The sequence below is a fragment of the Falco rusticolus genome, chromosome 8 (assembly GCF_015220075.1).
Source record: "Falco rusticolus isolate bFalRus1 chromosome 8, bFalRus1.pri, whole genome shotgun sequence".
Classification (NCBI taxonomy): Eukaryota; Metazoa; Chordata; class Aves; order Falconiformes; family Falconidae; genus Falco; species Falco rusticolus.
In genome coordinates, this window is record NC_051194.1 from 54,508,671 (window position 1) to 54,529,888 (window position 21,218).

Consider the following 21,218-nt stretch of genomic DNA (forward strand, 5'->3'; position numbering starts at 1 on the left):
TCTGCACCATGCTGCTTTCCCATCCCAATTGCTGGACCCCCCTCCCTGACAAACTTTACCACAAACCTCAATAGAAATGGAAATTGTAGAAAACCAAGCTGTACGGGACTCAAGCAGCTTAATTTATGCTTGTGCTGGAGCACAGGATCACCTTTACTCATACCATTCCTGACACTCTGGTCTTAAACACTCTGGTGCTGAACAGTCCCAGCCTGACAGGCAGCCTGTTCCTCCTGCCACTGGGCCAGAGGGATGCTTTTTTGGGAGGATTCACATCTTCTTTCTGGTGGGCAGCAGCGCACACAGGCACATTTTGGTGCAGTTAAGACTAACTTGCAGGACTGTCGTCTCCAATGGAAGCCACAGTGGGGAGGACATGGACTTGGATGGAAACAGCGTTGCCAAAGGATGTCCTGGGAGAAAAGCACGGCCTGCGATGGATTGGAGATGGGGAAAAATGTGAAATACTCTTTTGACACCCAGGGTTGGTGAGAAGTCAGTGAGACCCCAGGAGCCACCGGAGCAGCTGTTGTGGCATCTTGTTCTCTTCAGACATGAATCCTGGTCACAAAGTAGGGGGTAGAAATAACCCAAAGCTTGTTCATTTCAGCATTTTTATTAAACAGTGCTCCACTCTGCAGTTGTACACCAGGCCCTGACAATCCCCTGGGGTGTACGAACCCTGGGGTGTGATGGTGCTGTGACATCAGGCTGCACAAACCATCTCCTTTACAGAAGCAGTGCCCAGGAGAAGCCCAGGCTCAGAGCAACGTCCCTACGCTGCCATCACACCAGCCAAGTGAGGAGGTAAATTACAGCAGGCCTCACGTACTACAGGATCCCACCCCCAAACTGTTTTGATTAGCCAAATCACGCTCTTGGGGCTGTGCTTTCTCCTTTCCAGTCACCTCCCTGTGTTGTTTAGGCCCCATGAACAACAGGGGATGACCACTGCTGAGTCTGCACGAGCTTCTGATGGGGATGCTGGGCCCAAAGTTACTCTGCAATTCAGGCTGTCTTTTGATGAACTTCCAGAAAACATGTGATGGCAACAGGAGGCTGGGCTTTGAGGATCAGGCAGCCTTCCAGGAATGGTTTCTATTCTTTGCTGGAGCAGCCCACCCAGCAGGTTCTTGGAGGTCTGCCTATGCCACTGCGGCGAGGCTGCCTTGCATTCAGGCACCTGTGAGCTAGCTGCATTAGTATGCCAGGTCTGGTTCTCCTGCTTCACCTATCGCTGGTGCAGGAGCATGCTGGCTTGGAGCCTGCCGATACTGCCCTGCAGCTGCTTGCCTGCTCTTAAGCGGCCTGAGGCACTCAGCAACTGAGCCCTTAAAAGATGAGAACTCACGTCCACTGTTGTGCAGGCAGAGGAGCTGCCCTCAATCAGCAAAGTGGTACAGCTGCATCAGTAACTATCACTCTGCTCAGAGTTTAGCTCATGCTTAGTGCTAAGGAAGTGTTTTACAGGGTCATGTCCCTAATTGCTGCAAATTAGTATAGCATCAGCTAAGGATGGAAAAGTAGATTACCCCTTGCAAGTATCTGGTCTGCTTGACAGGTCAAAGCTATTTAACCTAGGGCAGATTTTCCAGCTGGGTTGATGTGTGGTTGCATATCAAACTACAACAAGCAGTAACAAGGCAAACAAGTGGCTCAAATTATCAGGTTCAGGAAAGCTTATAAAACAAAGCATGTAAACATCTATATAGGTAATAGGTTAAACACTGACAAAACTCAGTGGAATACATTTCATTTCCCATGCTGCTGCTGGTGGGCCTAGCATCAACTAACACCTATAGTATTCATACACAATTTTAAATAATGACTGCAGAATCAACTTTCAAAGGTAAACAGAAGAGACCACACCAGCAAGCGCGCTTAGCTCACTTCTAGACTGGGGTTTTCCATTAGATCATCAATGGACTTCTGCAAGGTTTAGCATAAGATGGGCAAATAAGCACAAAAGCTAGTGGATTATTTGTCTGTCACTGGAAAAAAAGCACAGAAGAGCTATACATAGCCTTTGTCTTTAAAAAAGACAGGTGAAAATTCAGGGCAAGGCTTTGGTATGTCAGTTCCAGCTGTGCCACTTGCAATCTTGACATTAAAAAAACATATATAAAGACTCCACAGTCCATCACATTTGCTTTGCGTGGAGCAGCGCAGCTACTGAACTGCCTAGTCCCTGGCTGCTCAGAAAGAAAACACTTAAAAGCAACTTGCAGGGCAAGGGTCTCAGTTTTTCATTTTCCAAAGGCAACTAAATTCCTGCAACTATTTGTCAGCACACAAAAAAAAAAAAAAAATGGCCAAAGTTACATTAAATAGAAAATTTCTTGCCAGGAAATGGGACACAGAAAACAGCAGAACTCTATAGCCAACAAAATACTGTGCATTTTATCCATGCTCCCACCTTCAGCTCTGTGTTTTTAAGAGACAACAGCAAAATGTGTATTCTGTCTTTTAAATTGAAACAATGCAATGAGATGACTAGAAATATTAGAAAACTCAGCATGCCCTCAGAAGGATGGATTTACATTGTCAGGTGAACAATGATGAGTTTGGAAGAAGGAGAAAACAGCTTCGAACTGTTTTTCCCAGTGCGGAAGGATTCAGGCAGGAAACTGCCAAACTCAGATTTAGAGTTCAAATGCAGGGAATTTCGCCTTGGTTGGCACCAGCAGGTCAGCAAGAAAGTAAATCGTTCCAGCCATTCCTGAGGATAAGAAAAAACACAACGTGCTTCAGAGAGATTCCTTTTGGGCACCTATTTTATCAGTTATCTAGGGGGTGAATGAGTCATGCAGACATAAGCAAGGAAAACGTTTTTCAGAAGCACCTAAATTTCCAAGGTCTGAACCCAGGTTTCCCGAGCAACTTAGGTACTTCAGTGCGGAAAACATTTCAAAGTTGTTCAAATGTTGCAAATCACCTGGGAAAACATGATGGGTCTTCCCCTCCTGCAGCTCCCTCCCTTCTGCTTTACCTGTCCACAGGTTTAATAATCTGAACATTTTTGCAAAACTTTGGACCCAGTGACATGCTGCCTCAGGTCCTCACTGATCTAACTCCCCTTGTTCCTGAAGCAAAGCTAGGGAGATCTATGTTAGCTGATGAAACGGCTCTTTCAGTAATACCTGCTGATGGCAGATTTTGGGGGAGAGCTTAGGAGGAGCCACAAAGTGCCAGAGGAGCCAACAAGGCCTACAAAAGCAGCCATTTGTTCCTCAGTCAACTTTGGAATGGAACTGGTTTTAATCCTTAAAAATGCACAGAAAAGAGACTGAGAAGCCAGGCTACAAATTACCGTAAGGTAGACTTTGGCCTGTACCCATTAAGAATTCCCCTTGAGACCTGTGTGCAGAATCTGTGTGGGAGGCCCAAGAGGACAAGATGCTCCAGCTAAGACATTAGTCTGTGCTACAAAAAGACTACTTATGGAAAAGGGTAAAAAAAGTAGATACAATTTCCTTCCCATCCTCTACACTAAGTTTTGCAAAGACTTCAGTGAAGCATTTATTTTGTTTTCCTTGGTGCTAGATTGGCTCAGATCGAGGAGAAAAACACAAGCCTAGAGATAGAGGTTACCTTCAAAGAGAGAGAATGGTGTGTCTGGAGTCCTGCACCCATGTTGGCCATAGCTTAAACACCACTCTGCAAACTGAGAGGAAAAAAAAATGTTTACATTTTGTTGAGGACAGATCTTAAATAAAATACCACCCTCATACTCACATTATCTCTTGCAGAGCTAAGCTTCTGCAGGGATATTCCTTCTGTACAGGCTGTCAGAAAATGACTGCACTGCTGAAGGACTAGTCTAGTGGAGCTAGTCAGATCTAGCTGCATCTCTGCCACAGTAGAAATTGGGTTTCAAAGGCAAAGCCAGTGACATAAAAGGCAGAAGTGAACAATCCCCTCTCTCTTCCTCACACAGGTACTTACCTTGCAAGCCCTGTACAGGTATTTCATATTCTGCGTGAGGTTGTACAGTGTGAGGAAGCCATAAGCGTTGCCAGCTGTCCCATGGCACAGCCCATAGCCTTTCTTCAGTAACCCATGCTGCCAGATCACTTCTGCACACTGCAAGGCATCATTTAGATACTGCTGCTCCCCAAAGACCTACAGAGACAAGAAATATTCCCCCTTGCTGAGGCAATTTCCTCCACACCAAGGGCATCCCTGTGTGATGGGGAGGCTTGGGTTAATTAGTTTCTCTCCTATGGAAGTCTTAATGCTGTGACTTTGTTGTCTACTTTAAAGGAGAATGTTTTTGATATGATGAATGGGACTGTAGGACCATTACTTCACAGACAACTAGTTGTCACCATCAGTCACCTGCTACAGGACACCCCACACAGCTGATGGGTATTTTCAGAAACAATTTTTAAAAAGACTAATTTCCATACCAGTCAGTGGTCACTGTGGGTGATTTCACTGTAACAAGCCATCCTATTCTCAGGGAGAGAGGGACTCTATTAATAGAGTCTTCTCCATGATGACGTTCCACCTTTAGGGGTCCCCAAAGGGTCTTTGCAAGATTTCTGGTACCTTGTAGGCCTGGACAAGCATGTAGATAACACCTGGTGCCCCATGGCACCAGTGGACGAGTAGGTCTCTGGTGTCATTGATGCATGGAGGGTAATTTCCAGATGTGAACTTTAGTTGGCAGACGTAGTCCACGCTGGGTTTGACTGTGTTGTGCAGTTTTACTTGGCTCACTCCAAGGCCAGGCTAAGAGAGAGAAAGTGTTAAACTGGGGAGAATTACCATTCTGTCTGTCCCTAAGAGGCCCAAGATCTGCCTGAAGGACAGAAACAAACCCAGCTATGACCATGTTCCCTCTTACTCCTTGTCAATAAAGTTATTTCTTTGCTCCAGGCTTTCACACATCACAAACACTCACTTGGCCCCAGGCAGCTCTGTCCTTCAGCAATGACTTATTTCCAGTTATACCCTGGCATCCCCAGAAACAAAGACTGCCCCCAGCATGTCACCTGGCCCTTTAGCAAGAGGGCTTGCTGCTTCTTTTCCTGATAAGTAGGAATAGTTTCAGGTACCCAGAGCTGGAGTGAAGAGATAAACTGTCTAAAATCAGTATTAAGGATGAATACAGGCAATGAGCACCTAGAGCATCTCAGCTCTGACCTGCTGGGCCAGCCATGCTGGTGGGCTGTGATACTGCTTTTTCACAGATGTTTCTGGGTAATTGCAAGGGGGTCACTTCACCGCTGACCTCAGATGGAAAACAAGGGAGTGGCTTGAGTCCTCTTCCAATGACACTACCTCACATGAAATCTGTGCAGTTCTGATTTCCCATGCCAGACTGCAGCGAGCACTCTCACCTAAGGATCACACTGTTCCCAGGTTGATAACTTGAAAATTAAAAAGCAATGCTTGTGCTGTAAAACCATTAGAGGTAAGAGTCCAATGTTGTCCTCTCCATATCTCCCTTGTTTGCTTCTCCCAAAGCCTTTTGTGCATCATGCCTGGCTGATCCAGGCTCCTTGTACTTCATACTGCAGAGAAGCATGAAGCCCATGCAGTATTTTATGGGATACAACCTCAGCGACTCGGTGCAAATTCAGGCTCACTGCACACCGCTGCCTTCTCTGCTCCCAACTAGCTGTTCTGTATTCCTGGGCAATAATCACCTCACATCCTCCTCTTGCCAAATCTCCTCCCACTTACAAGATACCAACCACCCCTTCCTCTCTGAGTCAAGTAAGAGGGTTATATTCACAGGAACTATGCTTATCTTGTATATGGGATTGAACTTTGAGGGCCCTGAAGGAAAGCTCAAATACTTGAAACCTGGTGGGTTCTTTTCCCCTTGCTGTGACAGCTGGGTCTAATAAAAGATATCACCTTCTTCTATGCTAAAATAATTTGCGTTGCTCAGTGGGTGCCCTTAATGCTTTGAAAAGGCAATGTCATTCATTGCTGCTATTTTTCAGAGCTTAAGCACTGTACATTTATGCACAAAGTGACCCACATAGGGAAATCACCACCCTCATTTGAGCTGGGGAAGGGAATATTGCCAGAGTTCCAGCAAGTTGTGCAAAGCTGTGAGAAAGACAGCATCAAAGCAAAGCGGCACTGCAGCTCCCAACTTCTCGTCTTGCCATGCCTTCTTCAGGCACTGCAGAACTCAGCTGCTTTATCAAAGTAAAAAGTCCCACCTCTTTCACCTTTAGATACAGGCCCTGATTTGGAAACAAAGCATTTCCCGCCTTCCTACTATGAACAAAATCTCTTTCACTATGATTTTCTTACAAAGATTCTCAATTTGTAATGGTCTGGGATTGCTCCAAGTAACCACCTCAAAAAATGCAGGCAGCCCGCAGACACCATCAAATGGGAATACTTCACAAGCAATTAATACAAGAGGGGGAAGCTCAAACCCAGCTGTCCTACAGGTCTCCATTATGTGAAACTGCTGGTATAACGCAGGTCACACTTCTCTACAGATCTCCATGGAGGTGGGAATTTCAATCTCGCACACTTGGAGAAAACCTTTAGAAGTGGAGATGCATGATCACCCACAGAAGTCAATCAGACAAGGGACCTTACCAGCCTGTCATCACCAAGAGCCAACTCAAATGCTCCTCCTTGTTCAAAGAAATGTGAAACAGCTGCTAAAGGTCCATCCCCTCCAGTGCCTCTTACCTGCATGAGATAGTAGTAAATCCCAGCCAAACCATGGGCTGCCCCTACATAGTACTCCTGGTACCACTCATACATCAGCGGGCTCTTTGCTGTGAAGTTCCTCCTTTTGGCCAAGCTCTCTCCTGAGGCTACAACTGCTTCACAGACCTATGGATGGGAACAGATGTGGGTGAAGGAAATGCTGCTGTATTGGACATAGCACAGTGAGTATCCTGACACAGATCAGAAGAGTTGTTTTTCTGCCCAAGCATAGAGAAGAGTGTGGGTGAGGGAGTGAAATGTATGCCAGGTCAGTACTGCCTATGGATTTGTATGTGTGGTGGGTGGGCATGTGGTGCTTTGTCCATTTGGAAGAAGAGCAGCAGGCATACCATGATGCATTTTCTCCCTTCCAGAGTTCTCTACATCTTGCATTGATTTTTACCTGCAGATGAGCTGCATGGGAAGAGACAGTTAACAAATCAACAGAAGCCACAGTACCTGCTGAATGTGACTTTGAGGGATCTTTTCCTCTCCAAAGTGCTTGTTCACAAATATTAGCGCATAGAGATAGCCTATGCGCCCGTACAGCAGTTCATCTGGAACTCGTGGGTCAAGCTTGTGTAGATGGAGCAAACTACAAAGAAAAATTCACATGGGGAAGATTAGAGGACACTCAAAGCCATCTAACCAAGTAGTGAGACTGGAGCTCAGAAACATGGTTGGTCCCTTCATGCTGCCTGTGCCCTGGGAGATGTCAGGCCAGTCTGGTTCTCAGCCTTCCAGCTACACCAAGTGCAGAATTCCTCCTTCCCCTCTGCTTTTTTTTTTTTTTTTTTTTTGGCTTATTGCTTTAGTCTGCTCAGCTCTTTACAATGCAGTCATACTATGTGCTTGTTCTTTAAAACATCAGCTCCAGGAAAGCTACTTGCAGGGAAACGTGGACTATAGGAAATGGTCAGCATAAAGTTGTTCAAGCAATGCTAGAAAGTCAAACTAGGGCTGATGGTATGTGGAAGAATCTCACCCCTTGCGCTTGGAAGTCCTGATAGAAAAGCCCCTTTCTCTCCATGCCTGAGAGGGGCACTCTGTCAGTGGAAAAAGAGGGGCCTCTATGAACTAAAAATCTAGGTAAGAGGTGGGGATAAGCAGCTGAAAATATTGTTTAACATCAAGCCTCTGTGGCACATACAAGACATCTTTTCTAGGGTTGAGCAGTAGTGAGAACAGCTCAGCAGTGTGTGCTGTGGGCTGGCTGTGGTGCGACCCCACACTGAGGACAGCTTGGCTGGCACTAGGCTTTAGCCCGTATGTGCAGAGCAAGAGGTCTGCTGGACTCAGATACTTTGCCATTTTTCTATTATCATGTTGCAAAGTTGGTGATATTCCCGTAGCGCTAACAGAGACTGACAGCTCTTCACACTGGTGTTTTGTAGCCCAGCTCACTCTTAATATGATTTTTCCGTTGGTTTGCCTCTCACCACACTTCCAGCAAGGCTGGATGTCCTTCCCTGTCAGAGCAGCAGGCAGGGATGTGACTAGTTTTGGGTTTATTTTTCTGTTCACCCCTGAGATGATAATCGGAAAAATGCCATCACTTTTAAAATACTAGCATAAGTGTCTTCACGGCTGTTCCCTCAGCCATTTCCTGCTGTGGCTGCAACAGGGGTAGGGCCGAGAAACTACCAGGAGAGCTGTGTGTGTGCGCAGGGCTTCCCTGTCACAGCAGTGTGAGGAGCAGAAAATGTGTCTTGGCAGCCTCTGCTCCTAGGCAGAACAATGTGTTGCACAGGAAAGAACCAAATGTCCACAGTACCCTCAGAGCAGAGAAAGGATGCTGGGCTGTTGACTCCCTTTGGCACTGGACTCAAAGTGAGCAGGGTTATTGAAGTAGAAAGGAAAGAGCAGTGTCTCAAGGTGGACTGGCCCCAGGCCTCATGTACCACTCCAGATGCGCATTGCTCCATGGGGGAGACTTCTCACAGATTAAACCCAAGAGACAGACTTTACATCCAAGACTAGGCATAAGTGCAGGTCCCTCTCAGTTGTGTGAGCTGAAAGCAAAGCCCTGCTGTCTCCTCATGTCCCCTGTCCCCAAGTCCAAGGAAGGCAGATAGAGAGGAGGGTTTCCAAGGAAGAAAACAGTGTTTTGACAGATGGACTGGCCAGCAGCACGCTGGCCAGAAGAGATGCTGGCTGGTGATGTTGTTTGGCTCTGAGATGTCAGGGAAATGTCAGGTGCAATAGAAGGAATGGGTGGGTGGATAAATAGTAATACCCATAGCAGGGATTTTCTGAGGTCTGGATGTGAAACCTTCTTTTCATGGGGAAATCCAGAGCAGCTGGAGCTACTGTTCTTGCTCCTTACACATTGTTGTGTCTACCTCTAGCTGCTTTCCCAGCCAGGATAATCAGGGGAGGAAGCCTGGCAGCAGTTTCTATTGTTTCTGAAATGTGGGGCAGGGCTGCATGGCGTGCATGCAGCAAGAGATGCCGGGGATACTGCTGGACTGATTGCATGCAGAATGCATTTCTTGGGTGTAAGGGGGTAAATACAGGTCCCTGAAAGGAAGAGCCACTCCTGCTCACATATCAGCCTATTACCTCAACTCTCAAAAATCAGTAGTTTCTGGACAGAAGGGAAGTGAGACAGCTGTAGAGCAAGATGCGAGTTTTGTATGCTACTGGCTCTAAAAGCAAATCTTTGACCTTCTGAATTGGTGGGAGATGGCGGTGAAAAGAGGACTCCTGGAACACAGCTCAGATTTTCACAGGCTCTTGGAAAATGGGACGCCCTGAAACATTAGTCTCTCCAGAGCATAAAAGCACATTTGTTGGTCATTAACTCATTTAGGCAAGAGCAAGGAGGTAAGAAAACACAAGGTTCTGTCTCTTCCACTGAAGGTAAAAACTGGCTGATGGATTCCCTCCTCGGGCTCAGTAAAGATGAGGTGCTTTAAAAGACTGAGAACAAAATGGAGAGGCCCTCCTTCTCCACAGCTGCAACAGAAGTGCACTCTCTATGCACTTGCACTGCATAAATTAGCAACTGGTCTGTAACTAAACAGCATATGCAAAACCCACTTAGGAGTTTTATTAAGGGAACTATTTCTTAAAGAAATACTCTCTTTTTAAAGGTAGCATGGTCAGGCTAACTGCTCTGGGAATTAGTGGCAAAGTAAGGATGTAACTGTTTCTTCGAGAAAGCCACATTTTTCTTTTTTCCTCCTCTCAGATGTATGAAGAAACCAATTTCCACGGCTCTGCCTTTATTATGCCATTAGATGGCAGTGCAGAATTAATAATGAGTTCCCATTCTGCCACAAAACTGTAGGCAGAACAGAAGGGATACGGGGAGGAGAGATCTACAGCAAGAAAACATTAATTAGGGTTTTTTCACAACTCGGGGCTTATGCATTGACCACAACTGGCCTGTAATGTTTGATAGATTAGTTCCCTTTTTGTTAGCAAATACATTACTCGTAGTGAGATTCACCACTCTGATACAGTATTAAGCAAAACCTAAACGACAGATTATTTAAAAAATAAAGAAGAGAGTTCTGTCCTCAGACTGACTTTATCCACATAAACCAGAAGCTATTCTTAGTTACAGGAGTGGGAACTTGCTGTCCAAACCATACAGGCACCTCTGATTCCCACCCGTGGCTTTTTAAATTGAAATTATGCATCACTTGCTCGGCTGCTTAAAGGCACTTAGTGTTGTTTTGAAATGTGAGGGGTTTTGTCTTGCTTTTGTGCTGACCGTACGTAAATGGAAACTCTTTACAGGACTTTCTCACCTTCTCAAAACTGATTTCCCTTAAGCAACAAAAGCTTGCAACTGCATCTCCTCCTTCCTCTGCCACATGCTGATCTGACTGTAGGACTGCTTGTCTGTGCTTTTCTGAAGTACCCAACAAAAATACATTTGGAAACAGTTGAGGAAAGGCAGGAAATGGAACTAAATGAATCATAACCAGCTGCATTCAGCAGTTGAAAGGGATGCTTTCCATCTTAGGTTTAAGTCAAGGTCAACTAATAAATAGCAAGTGAAAGCAAGTTACAAAATTAATCTAATAATCCTACCACATTTCTCCTTTTCATCAAAATGGCTGTAAAGCTAAATTTAAGGGTTCCGAAAAAATACCAAACCTCACCTGGTTTGTTTGTCTTTTTTTTTTTTTTTTTTTCTTCTTTCTGAGCTTACTGGAATTTTTAAGATGGCAATACCAGCTGAACAATATCCTTGCTCTGCAGGCTGACAGGCAAGTGTGTTTGTCTTTGAGCTAGCTCTTTCACCAAGTTTGTGCTGGCTCACTAAGTTACTGGCTTCTCTCTCAGATAAGACTGCAACAAAATGTATTCAGGCTTGGTGGAGAGTGCCCGCTACAAGCCCAAACCAGCTTTATGAGCAAGAGGAACTTCAAGTCACAGGCATAACCAAGCGTTTTACCGAGTGATGCAGTCTTCTGATTGCTTCTGGTTCTGCAGTTTGTGGTAGACAACAGCAGCCACTGCCAGGGGCCCAGCATCTCCACACAAGAAAGTGATGGATCGTTTTGTCAGACAGCTCAGGCTTTTCTTCACGTACTCGTGGGCCACCTGAAGGTAGGCTGGGTCTCCATACACATCATGCAAGTGCAAATACAGCAAAGCAATGCCTGCAAAAGGAACATAAAGGTTGCACCCACCAGAAAAGTTTACCCATTCCACTATGTGCCCTGGCTATTTTAACAAACTTAAAAGCCTGTCCTTCAGCCTCATCTAGAGCATAAGCCTTCTAGACAGACTTCTTGGTCACATCCAGGAGCATAACCCACAGCCTCTTTTCCTGCTTTGTGACCTTGTTGTACCTGATGCTGCTCATGAGTGGACTGCAGATCAAGACAAACAGCATTGTCTGATCCAGGAGGTCCTGGAGGACAGCAGAGCTTCTGATACACAGGTTACATACAGTTTTAGTAGCAAGGAGCAAAAGATGAAACATAGGCAAACCCACCTAAATCTATCAGCTGTACCTGGGACTGTTGCTAAACAGTGGAAGAAAAAAGAAATCATCTTTGAGCAAGATGGTACTTGCAGCAGAGCAGCACTGAGTTGTTGCCCTATCTCAATTATTTTTTCTCATGCCAGGAAGTAAAGGGCTGGATCACTTAGCTTGGATTGGATATCTTAGAAAGTGACACATGATCAGCACTGAGAAGCAGCAACCTTAAGACATTCTACTTGGCTTCCCCCCAACCCCACCCGTGCCCCCAAGGGAAGCACCAGCAAGGTTCTTACAGCTCCCTGGACACCAGTGCATCCTAGAAAAGAAAAGGGCTGTCTTACTCTCCTCTGCAGCACATCATTCATGATATGAGCCCTTGTCCAAAACAGAAAGAGCTACCTTGCATGCTGAAAAAGGCTGCATGGTCTTCCCTGGAGATTTTCAATTGGCTGGCCAGCTACAGAAGCAACTCCACTACTGAGAAGTCACATCAATTGCTGTCCTTTGCCTCTGCCCTGTCTTCATCCAGGTCTTGGAAGCTTTTAGTAGGTAACTGGAGAGTCCTCAGTAAGGCTGTGTCTGAAAGATCTGCCACATTTGAACTGTCCTTCTGATCTGGAAGGCATCCTCAAACATGCACTGAAGAAAGGTACTGGCCTATATCACTTTGAGAAAAGCTTATTTCTCCCCTTAACAGTAACCATTTCTAAGAGGACTGAGGTCCTGCTTTTAAGCCTAAATTAATTAAGCCAATCTCTGCAGGTTTTGATGTGGTAAGGTGAAGGGAGACAAGCATGCTGCAAAATCCCTTTCCATGATACTGAGGACAATTTTAAATTTAGATCATTTTCTCATTTTGCATGGGTAAGCTCCAAAGCTTCGCACTACAGACAATTCTATTCTGTGTGTCTATTACGGGCAAATTTCCATTTCCTGCTGAAGCTAATAACCTTGTCCTCTCTCTAAGCAGTTCAGCGTTAGTATTTCCAGAGAAAGCTCAGATGTACGGTGTCATTGCTCAAGTCTATGAGGATGTGGAGATGAAGCCCTTCTTTAAAGGGGAACCCTCCTCTTCCAGCTAGCAAATGTCAAGTGATTCTCCTTGATTTATTCAGCACCTAACACAGCTTCTAGCCTTTAATAGGCCTGATAGCTGTTTGAGCACAACTTGCACTCTTGACTTACCTGCTTTAATACATAACTTTTTGCTTTGTAAGTAGCTTCTATTCCCACTGCCATCATACCACCCTAATTATGTATGTAACTACCTTGCTGAGACCACTGCTAGAATTGAATTCTTAGAAAGTAAATGTTTCAGCATCATTTTCCTCTGACTTCTTTGCCTCTCCTCTTTAAAACATTTCTTGCCCCCTTTCCTCCCAGGCCCAAGCATCTTTGGAAAAGACTTCAAAAAACCACTGACCTACATACACTGAAGGATGGAAGGGATAAGCTGCTTCCCCAAGTCATTCATTTCTCCTTTAAAACCCAAAGGCCTTAAAAAATGAATCTAAAGCCAGTTTTCTCAACTCATTCCTCAAGGAATTCATACACCCAAGCCGATCAGAAGGGCACAATGCAGTGCTGCCTTTAGCCCACTGCTTGCTCCGTTGCTATCTGTGAGCCTAAAAGTAAGGAAGGCCAGCAAAGGAGGGCATATTCATGCATAAAGAGGCAATGTTTACAGATGTATGCAGAGGGATACAAAACACAGTCACCAGGGTGGGGAATAGCCTATACTGACCTGTGTGCCTAGATGTAGGCAGCATATTTCAGAGGCAGTGCAGTTGGGAGACAAGAGAGTTCCATCTGAAGAACCTGGCTCAGCTACGCAGTGTTGCTCTCCAGAAGCTATTCCACAGCTCTGCCTTGCTCCCTTTCCAATAATACCTTCCCCACCCCAACTGACGAGGTAGGGTTTGCCAGCTGACTGGTTGTTTGTTTGGCATGCTTCAAGTGCTATACAAACACAGCATCATCAGTTAAATGGGTCTAGGTAAGCAGTGGATCTGCTCCATTTCTGTGTGCCCTGGAGGTCCGTGTTCAGTGTCCCAGTTGGAAATGTGACCTTTTTTTTGTGACCTCGGAGACTCCTGATTGTTTCCAGCAGAACTGCCATGCAGCAGCTGCCTGTGGCCTGCTATTGCCAAAGATGTATGGGCTTTATTCTGTTTACTGATTGCTACTGGACTTTCTTTGTTGTGGTTTCTTCGATTTTTTTTGCTTCTTGCACTGTTGAGACCTACTGCATAGCCACATGTGATGGAGGATGCATCAGATGTCATTTGGTGCAGGACAACAGTGAACACGTGCTACTGACAGCGTATCTTTTAGCAGGGCTCTGATGACTGAAACTGTAACCTCTAGTGCGTAGGAAGCCAATACGCTGGAGTGTTAATGCCTGAGATGCTTGCTCACTGCAGGAAACCAGGAGGCAAAAATAAATTCTGCTTGTCTCTCACAAAGCCTGTTAATTTCACATCTTCAGCAGGACACTAAACACCACCTCTCTTCTTGCTGTCTTTTATGAGCAGTATTGTAGATGCAGAGGGGTACTGTGCATTAGAGATTTCTTTTGAGTGGGGCAGAGGAGACTTAAATGTACATAGTAGAAAATGGAATTGTTTGCACCAGCTGTACCAGTTGGCTAGTGCTGATGGCCCTGATTTTAGCAACCATTGCTTTCAACAGAGCAGACATCACTGGAGATACCAAAGAAGTTCCTGCTCAAGAGCTAAAGCACTGCAGCAGGCTGAGGGAATCTCTCATCCATATGACCATTCTGTTGATCAAAGAGAAGTAAAGCTGTGCCTCACCTACCCTGCAAGTTTAACCTTGCTCTTTTATGTTGGATTGCACTACCACTGCAAACAATTCTGCTGGTGGGAGAACAGCAGTAGTGAGACAAAGCTTCCCCTTCACACTGAATAGAGTGGATAACATTGAGAGGAAGCGTGGCTTGGTGTCAGCTCCCTGCAGTCCCCTCGCTGCCAGCAGCAGCACGGATGTCCATCAGATTGTTCTGAACACACCTCCTTGTCCACCAGGGGCTGAGCTGAAACGTGGTCCTTTCACACGGGACACTAGGTTGCCACATGAGGAGATTTCTTGACCTAATTTGGACCAGTTCCAAACCTACCATCTACAGCTCAGAGTTCTTGTGCTGACCCAGGGAAGTCAGCCAGCACCCTCAAAGCAGAATGTCAACACAGAAGAAAGAAGTGGAAACTGGTCTCTGCACATAGTTATGAAGCCTGATGGTTTCTGCTGAGAAAACTGATGTCACTCGTAATGAGTCAGGCATAGGGTAAAAGTTACAGAGGGGGTGGCATAGCTCTACTGCCCAGCTCAAAGGATATAAGCATCTTTTCTGGTGCAGATGCATGGATGTTATCTTGTGCTCAGAAGTCATGCCAAAGCCATGCTGAATGGGACAGCGAGACACCGCCTCTGGAGGGCTGTATCATGCCACGTTCAGAATTGTCTGGGCAGCTGCAGGTGCATTTTACTACAGCTTACTGCTTGCCTTCCTAGCGCATTGTGGGACACTGGGCATTTCTCAGGATGCCTCAGCTTTTTCAGCCTTAAAACCTGGGTAACAACACTTCTTTTGTAAAACTTTTTACAGAAGAAGATTCCCTTGCACCCCCCACCCCCCCAAAAAAAACCCAACCCACCACCAGTCCAGTCCAAACTAAACCAACCCGTTACCTACCGCATCACAGAACTGTGCAACAGACTAGGTTAGAAGAGATCTGTGGAAGTGATCTGATCCAAACATCTGAAAGTAAGGCCAGCTTCAATTTTACATCCCATCGCTCTCTGAACCTTGTCCAGTCAAATAGTGACTATCTCCGAGAATGGAGATTTCACACTACTCACCAAGCACTTGGCAGGAATGTGGTTTATGCGTGTGATACAAGGCACTCTATTCTCTCATCAAACGCAGCCTCACTGCCTCTTATTCTGTAGGGATTATTTTGTTTTTCTGAACCAAACTCTTAAGAGGATGCAAATTCTCTGGGTTCTGAGGTTAAAACTAAGATGCTGCGCTAAAGTGAATGAAAGGTGTTTTTCTAGAAGCCTTCCTGAACTGGTACGGTCAGAATTTCTATCCATTATTAAATGACTTTTCTTTCCTCTGGTGTATCTTTTGAAGAGTCCTTTCAAAAGGCAACTCAGCCCAGCTCCTCATCTCCACTTGCCAACAGGCCAGCCAAAAGCCACAGGTGGGGCAGGCCAGCTGGACTCACTGGTCTGTTTCAGAGGCCCTGAAGCTCTGAAAGCCATGACTATGACATTGCTAAAGAAGGGAATGCTTGCATGGCAAGCAAATTCCAGAGGCACTGCTGTAACATAGAAGAAGGGGAATCTCTTCCGTTTCAGGTGGCAGATCACCTCATTGTCTGGGAAGGACACAACAGTGCAGCACGCACTGGACACGGGAGCTTCCTAGCCTCTGCAGTCAGCTAAGAGGTTACAGGAGTGACATCAGTCTCCTTCCATTGGAACCTTCCATCCCCTTTCCATCATCTGTGCTCCCAGTCGTGGCAGTCATTGGAGCAAGGCCTCCTACGCTAAGAAATACCACCACACCTGTATATACTCTTCAGCACCCTCATGAAAATCTATTTGAAAACAGATGAGGCAGTTGTACTTCTGCCAGGATTTGAACTGCTACTGACTCAGAATTAGCTTACGGCAGTTTACATTCCCTCAGTCAACACTCAGATACCAGCGAAACCGATTAAGACCACAAAAGCTCTTACTGCACTCTAGCTATAAAAGACAAAACAGAATACCACAGCCAACCCTGGTTTATACCCAGGCATGCACCAGGTGTTGCCTACAGGGCCCTGATCTCTATGGAGAACTTAATGAAACTGTAACAAACTGATTGAAATGTGTTTTGAGGGCGTTCAGCCATTCACTGGGTAATCTTGATCCAAAGTGTGTTTTCACTGCCTCTGAGCTGAAAACAGAAGTCCTTCCCTCCCTCTGCTCCAACTTCAAGTGCCAAGAAGCCATGGCTTCGCTGGCACACATGCAGGCTGAGGGAACAGGGCTCTGTCAAGTGTGTTGGGAAGGCAACAGGCACCGAAGTAAAATGCCAGCATATGCTGTGTATTACTGGGTGTAATGTAGTACACTCTAATATGTTACATTTCACGCAGAGTTTGTGCTAAGAGAGCCGTATTTCAAATCTCTCTCATTAGTGGCCACAAGAGTGTGGGTTCATTTCAGACTGCTGGGCAATGATTTACATGAGAAGATACTCAACAAGCCTTTCCTACATAAGCAATTACAGGAAAAAGCTGCTGTCTTGGCCCAATTAATTTCATCTCTGGAAACCAGTACTGAATAAATTAATATAGCTAGGATTAGAAAAGAAGGGAGGGTGACAAAGATACAGCGTAGTATCTGCAAACTTTACTTCGCAGGCTGTGACCTGTGGGAAATCTGTCCATGGTTTTTTTGCTAATCCCATTAGCCAAGGCAACAAAGTTGTGTGCCCAATAAGGAATGATCTGTGGGCAGAAAAAAAGAAGAATCCCTCTTAAGAAACTCCCTTCCAAATAAAACTGAGCTGAAATCCTACCAGAGCTCTCAACCATTGTTGCACAACTGCAGTCACTTTCCAACATGATGCTCCTCAAGGCCACCCTAAGGAAAGGAATATGGCCTCTGGGGAAAGGTGTTTACGTTCTCCCCGCAGAATTTCAGAGTATTCCCAATATCAGCTAATTTTTATCTCCTGAATTATTCTGGCCAGAGGTTGACTGCCATCATGCCAAGTAGCACCCTCATGACTGAAGACCATCTTTATGTATGGAGTGCTTTTCATCTGAGGGGACCTCAGCAGGGTCACACAGGCTGGAAGACTAAACCTGTCTCCCAAGGTGAAATCAGCCAGCACTGAACCAAAATGCATAAATTCACAGGCAGGAGCAGCAGAGTGCTGCCAGGCAGCAACTGATAAAATCAATGCTCTCCCACGCTGGAATTTAATACTGGCATCCTACCATTTCACAGGAACTGCTCTAGAGCACTCTCAGTGCCTGTCTATGCCTGTCTACGTTACTAAAATTTTTAAGCAGGCATTTTTGGCATTGCTGTCATCAAGCTGCAACGTTAGTTCAGCACCAATGCAAATGAACACCATTTTCCCAAGCAAGTTCCACAGCATCCAAGTGCAAGCCAGCCACACCCAGATTATAATGTAGAAAATTGCCATTTAGGATTGCAGTGTACTGTCCCCCCTCCCAAAACCCCGCGGAGCAATGAAACATCTTGCAGCAAGCATGAGGTTAATCACAACTACCCCAGGGTCCCTCCCTAGAGCCTGGCACAGCGCAGAAGGCAGAAAAGCTGACAAAGCATGCAGCAGTAGCCAAGGATGAAGTGGCAGAGAAAGGTGTGTCCTCCCTGGCTCCAGTGGGAAAAAATAGGAGGCAGAAGGTCGGGCACACTCTCAAGGAAGGAAAACCAGGTTGAAAATGCAGCACAAGAGAAAGACAAGCTCCTGGAAGCTTTGCACACAAGAGTTAGTGTGAGGAAGGTTTTCATCCTTCATAATACTCACATTTGCATTTCTGCTCCTTCCAGCAGATACGGGAGCAGAACTAGCCCTGGCTAAGTGGAGGGGCACTACCTGGGGAACAGGAATGGAGCAACCTGCCAATCAGACAATGTCGTAAGATAAAACTCGGCCCAAACAGAAAAGACAGACATTATCTCAGGCCATAAGCTCACCGCTGCCATATGCAAGGTCTTTTTGCGGGTAAATGACCTATCTCAAGTATCTGCCTACTTCACAAAGCACTGATTTACTTGTCGCCATCCCCACTACAGCCAGATTTGGAGCCAGTCCCTTCGAAGGCTCCCGTGTTTGCTCTCAAGCAGGTGACGGCTTGGCATAAGTCTGGGACTGTCAACCAAGAGAAGCCCCAGCTGTGCCCTGCAACACTAAAGTCTTCCCTCTGCAGCTCGAAACCTCCAAAACCACAGTCCTGAGAAAGACAGCCCTTTAATGGATTAAAACAGCCAGAAGAAGCACTGTTCTTGACACAAGTCTAACATGATCATTCAAACACCGCAACAAACCAACAGTCTGCCTCGGCCTGACCTAGAAGTGGGCTCCAGAGAGCTCCTGCCCCATCTGACGCAGCCCAAGCAGGTGCCCTACCTGCCCAGCCGGTGTACGCGGTGCAGTCGTGCGGGTCGGCAGACTTGAGGCCCCTCTCCATCTGCTGCAGCAGCTCTCTGATTTTGTTATTCAGCCGCTGTGTGAATTCAGGGGTCAGCTGTGGAGAAAAAAACCCCCACCACTAAAAGTGAAGGCCACACCGGCAGGCGGATGGGGTTTTGGTAAGCTGGAGCTACCTGGAGGGCGCGTAACTAGGGCACCGGGTGGTTTTAAACCTGGCAGGTCCCCGCTGGAAACCCTCGGGTACCTCAGGGCCGGGCTGGGCCCCTGCTGCCCAGCTGGGGCCGGGAAGGGCCCGCTCCCGCCCCGGCTGCCTCACCCCGGCCCCGCTCACCCTCCCGGCGGTGTCGAAGTAGCCGGTGGCCAAGGACTTGTCATAGTCCGCGTAGGGGTTAGGAAGGGCCCGCTGCGCCATCATGGTGCCGCCGTGCCCGCTCCGCCGCGCTCCGCTCCGCTGGGCCGCGGCCCGCCCCGCCCCGGAAGGGAGCGGGCGCTGCTGTCGGTCCCGCCGTTCCCGGCGCTGAGGCGGCGCCTCGCGGCTCCGTGGGGAGTGCGGAGCCTCTCGGGGTTAAGGACCCCTTGCAGCTGGCTCTGGCGGGCTCCCCGGGGGTTAGAGGCTCTGTTCGGCTGGCCCTGGGGGATTTGGGGGGCGCTTCAGCGTTTAGGGGCCCCTTGCAGCTGGCCTTGTGGGGTTTAGGGATTGGTTTGGGTTTTTTTGCTGACTCTGTGGGGCTTAGGGAGCCCTGAAGTGTTTGGGGTCCCCCTGGCTGCTGACTCTGTGGGGCTTAGAGAACGCTGTGGGGTTCAGGGAACCCTGCAGAGTTTGGGGTCCCCCTGGCAGCTGGCCCTGTGGGGTTTAGAGGACCCTGTGGTGTTTGGGGGCCCATTGCAGCTGACCCTGTGGGGTTTAGGGGCCCCATGTAGCTGCTCTGTGGGGTTTAGGGAGCCCTGTGCCATTTAGGGGCCCCTTACAGCTGGCCCTGTGGTGTTTAGGGGCAGTTGGGCTTGGCTGGCTGTGTGGGACTTGAAGGCCGTTGGGGGGGCTGGGGCTCCTTGCAGCCGGCCCTGGGGATTTTGAGGTCTTGTGGGGATGGGTACCATGTGGTTGTGGTGGCAGAGGGTCAGTCCAAGGAGCATATATTGAGTTCTGCTCCCCTCCAGCAGCTCAGTTTAGGGCTGGGCCTGGATGAGGGACGGGGTGTCTTCCTTGCTGTCCCTTGCTGAGCTGCTGCATCTCACCTGTGCTGGCTAAGCCAGGTCTTCCTTGTGAATGTAGGGTAGGTCCCTATGACTCATAGGCCTGAGCAGTGCTTTCCACAGCTGCATAGCATTTGGGATGTTGTACTGGTGTTGGGCGTCTCCCTGCAGTCATCTTCTAGCCGTGTACCCCGCGCAGCCAGCCGTGTACAGTGTACCTTTGGCAACAGGATAGCATTCATTGGATTAAGTTGTCCTCGTGCTGTATGTCTGAATCCAGGCCTTCTTGCCTTTCTGCCTGCTATAACACTGTGCTCGGCTCCCCTTTTCCTGACCCAGTAGGCCTGAGAAGGATTGTGACATCCCTGCCTGGAGTCTGGCTCACTGAAGTCCATGACAGGCACAGCTTTGGGGCTCCCCAGCACTTCTAGCTCTGCAGGCTTGCCCGTGTGTCTCTCGGGGAACTGCAAATGAATGTGTCTGAGCTTGAAGCTCTTGGTGGCTTGTAGAGGTCTAAATGCAGTGGCACTGCCCCTTGCAGGAGCCAAATCCATCTGGGTGGGTTTAGGGGAAACAGCAGATCATAAGAATTTACCTTTCGGTGGTGATCATTAGGTCACTGTATTCATGCTTGGGACAGTCGTGTTATCTAAGGGATTCTGGTTTTCTGTCCATGTGTCCATTCTTTATTACAATCTGTAAAATCAGAGCTCAAAGAAAAGAAAAAAAAAAAGTTATTGCAGGAGATGGGGAGCAACAAGCAGAAAAGAGGGAATCCCAATTATGTTCACTTTCAGTTCCTTTTCCACTCAGCTGTTTCTTGTTTAGTGAATTTCAATCATGTCAGCATTGCCTTGCATTCAAGGCAGGGAGATGGACTGTGCAGCTTTAGTATTCAGAGAGGCAGCTCAGCAAAAATAATGTGGGGTCTTCTGCTTATAGCCCTGTATTACGGTCTTCCCTTCCACCTGCAGGTCAAAACAATATTCTATGCCCTCCTTCCCCCAGGCACAGTTCAGTATTAACTTCCAGCATAAGGCACACAATTTCAGCTTTGGAGTCTTTCTTTCATCTTTGATTCCTTCCATATTCTTTTTTTCCTCCCCCCGGATCACTTAAAGACAGAGACGCTTCTCCCAGATCATTCTGCCAGTTCTCTTCATGCACCCTGCCAGG

At 47.1% G+C, this 21,218-nt stretch overlaps 1 protein-coding gene across 2 annotated transcripts; it reads right to left on the reverse strand.

The window, feature by feature from the left end:
* Window positions 1–600: 600 nt before the first annotated feature.
* Window positions 601–19,326, reverse strand: LANCL1 (LanC like 1). 2 transcript variants are annotated; one of them, XM_037397540.1, is made up of 9 exons: window positions 19,180–19,326; window positions 18,825–18,942; window positions 11,102–11,309; window positions 7,150–7,285; window positions 6,670–6,816; window positions 4,552–4,734; window positions 3,946–4,122; window positions 3,592–3,664; window positions 601–2,719 (listed from the first exon to the last, which is right to left on the reverse strand). In XM_037397540.1, exons 1-9 carry the CDS (start codon window positions 19,261–19,263, stop codon window positions 2,643–2,645), a joined length of 1,203 nt encoding a protein of 400 aa, XP_037253437.1. In that variant the 5' UTR covers window positions 19,264–19,326; the 3' UTR covers window positions 601–2,642. The 2 variants fall into 2 exon arrangements, with proteins under 2 accessions (XP_037253437.1, XP_037253438.1); XM_037397541.1 differs by lacking the exons at window positions 18,825–18,942; window positions 19,180–19,326 and adding an exon at window positions 12,038–15,249.
* Window positions 19,327–21,218: the final 1,892 nt, after the last annotated feature.

Coding starts and splice junctions, on each gene's coding strand:
- LANCL1 (XM_037397540.1), bottom strand. CDS start 19,263: ATGATGGCGCAGCGGGCCCTTCCTAACCCCTACGCGGACTATGACAAG. Junction 18,943..19,179: donor ACTTCGACACCGCCGGGAGG/GTGAGCGGGGCC, acceptor TTTTCTCCACAG/CTGACCCCTGAATTCACACA. Junction 4,735..6,669: donor TTTACTACTATCTCATGCAG/GTAAGAGGCACT, acceptor TCTCTCTCTTAG/CCTGGCCTTGGAGTGAGCCA.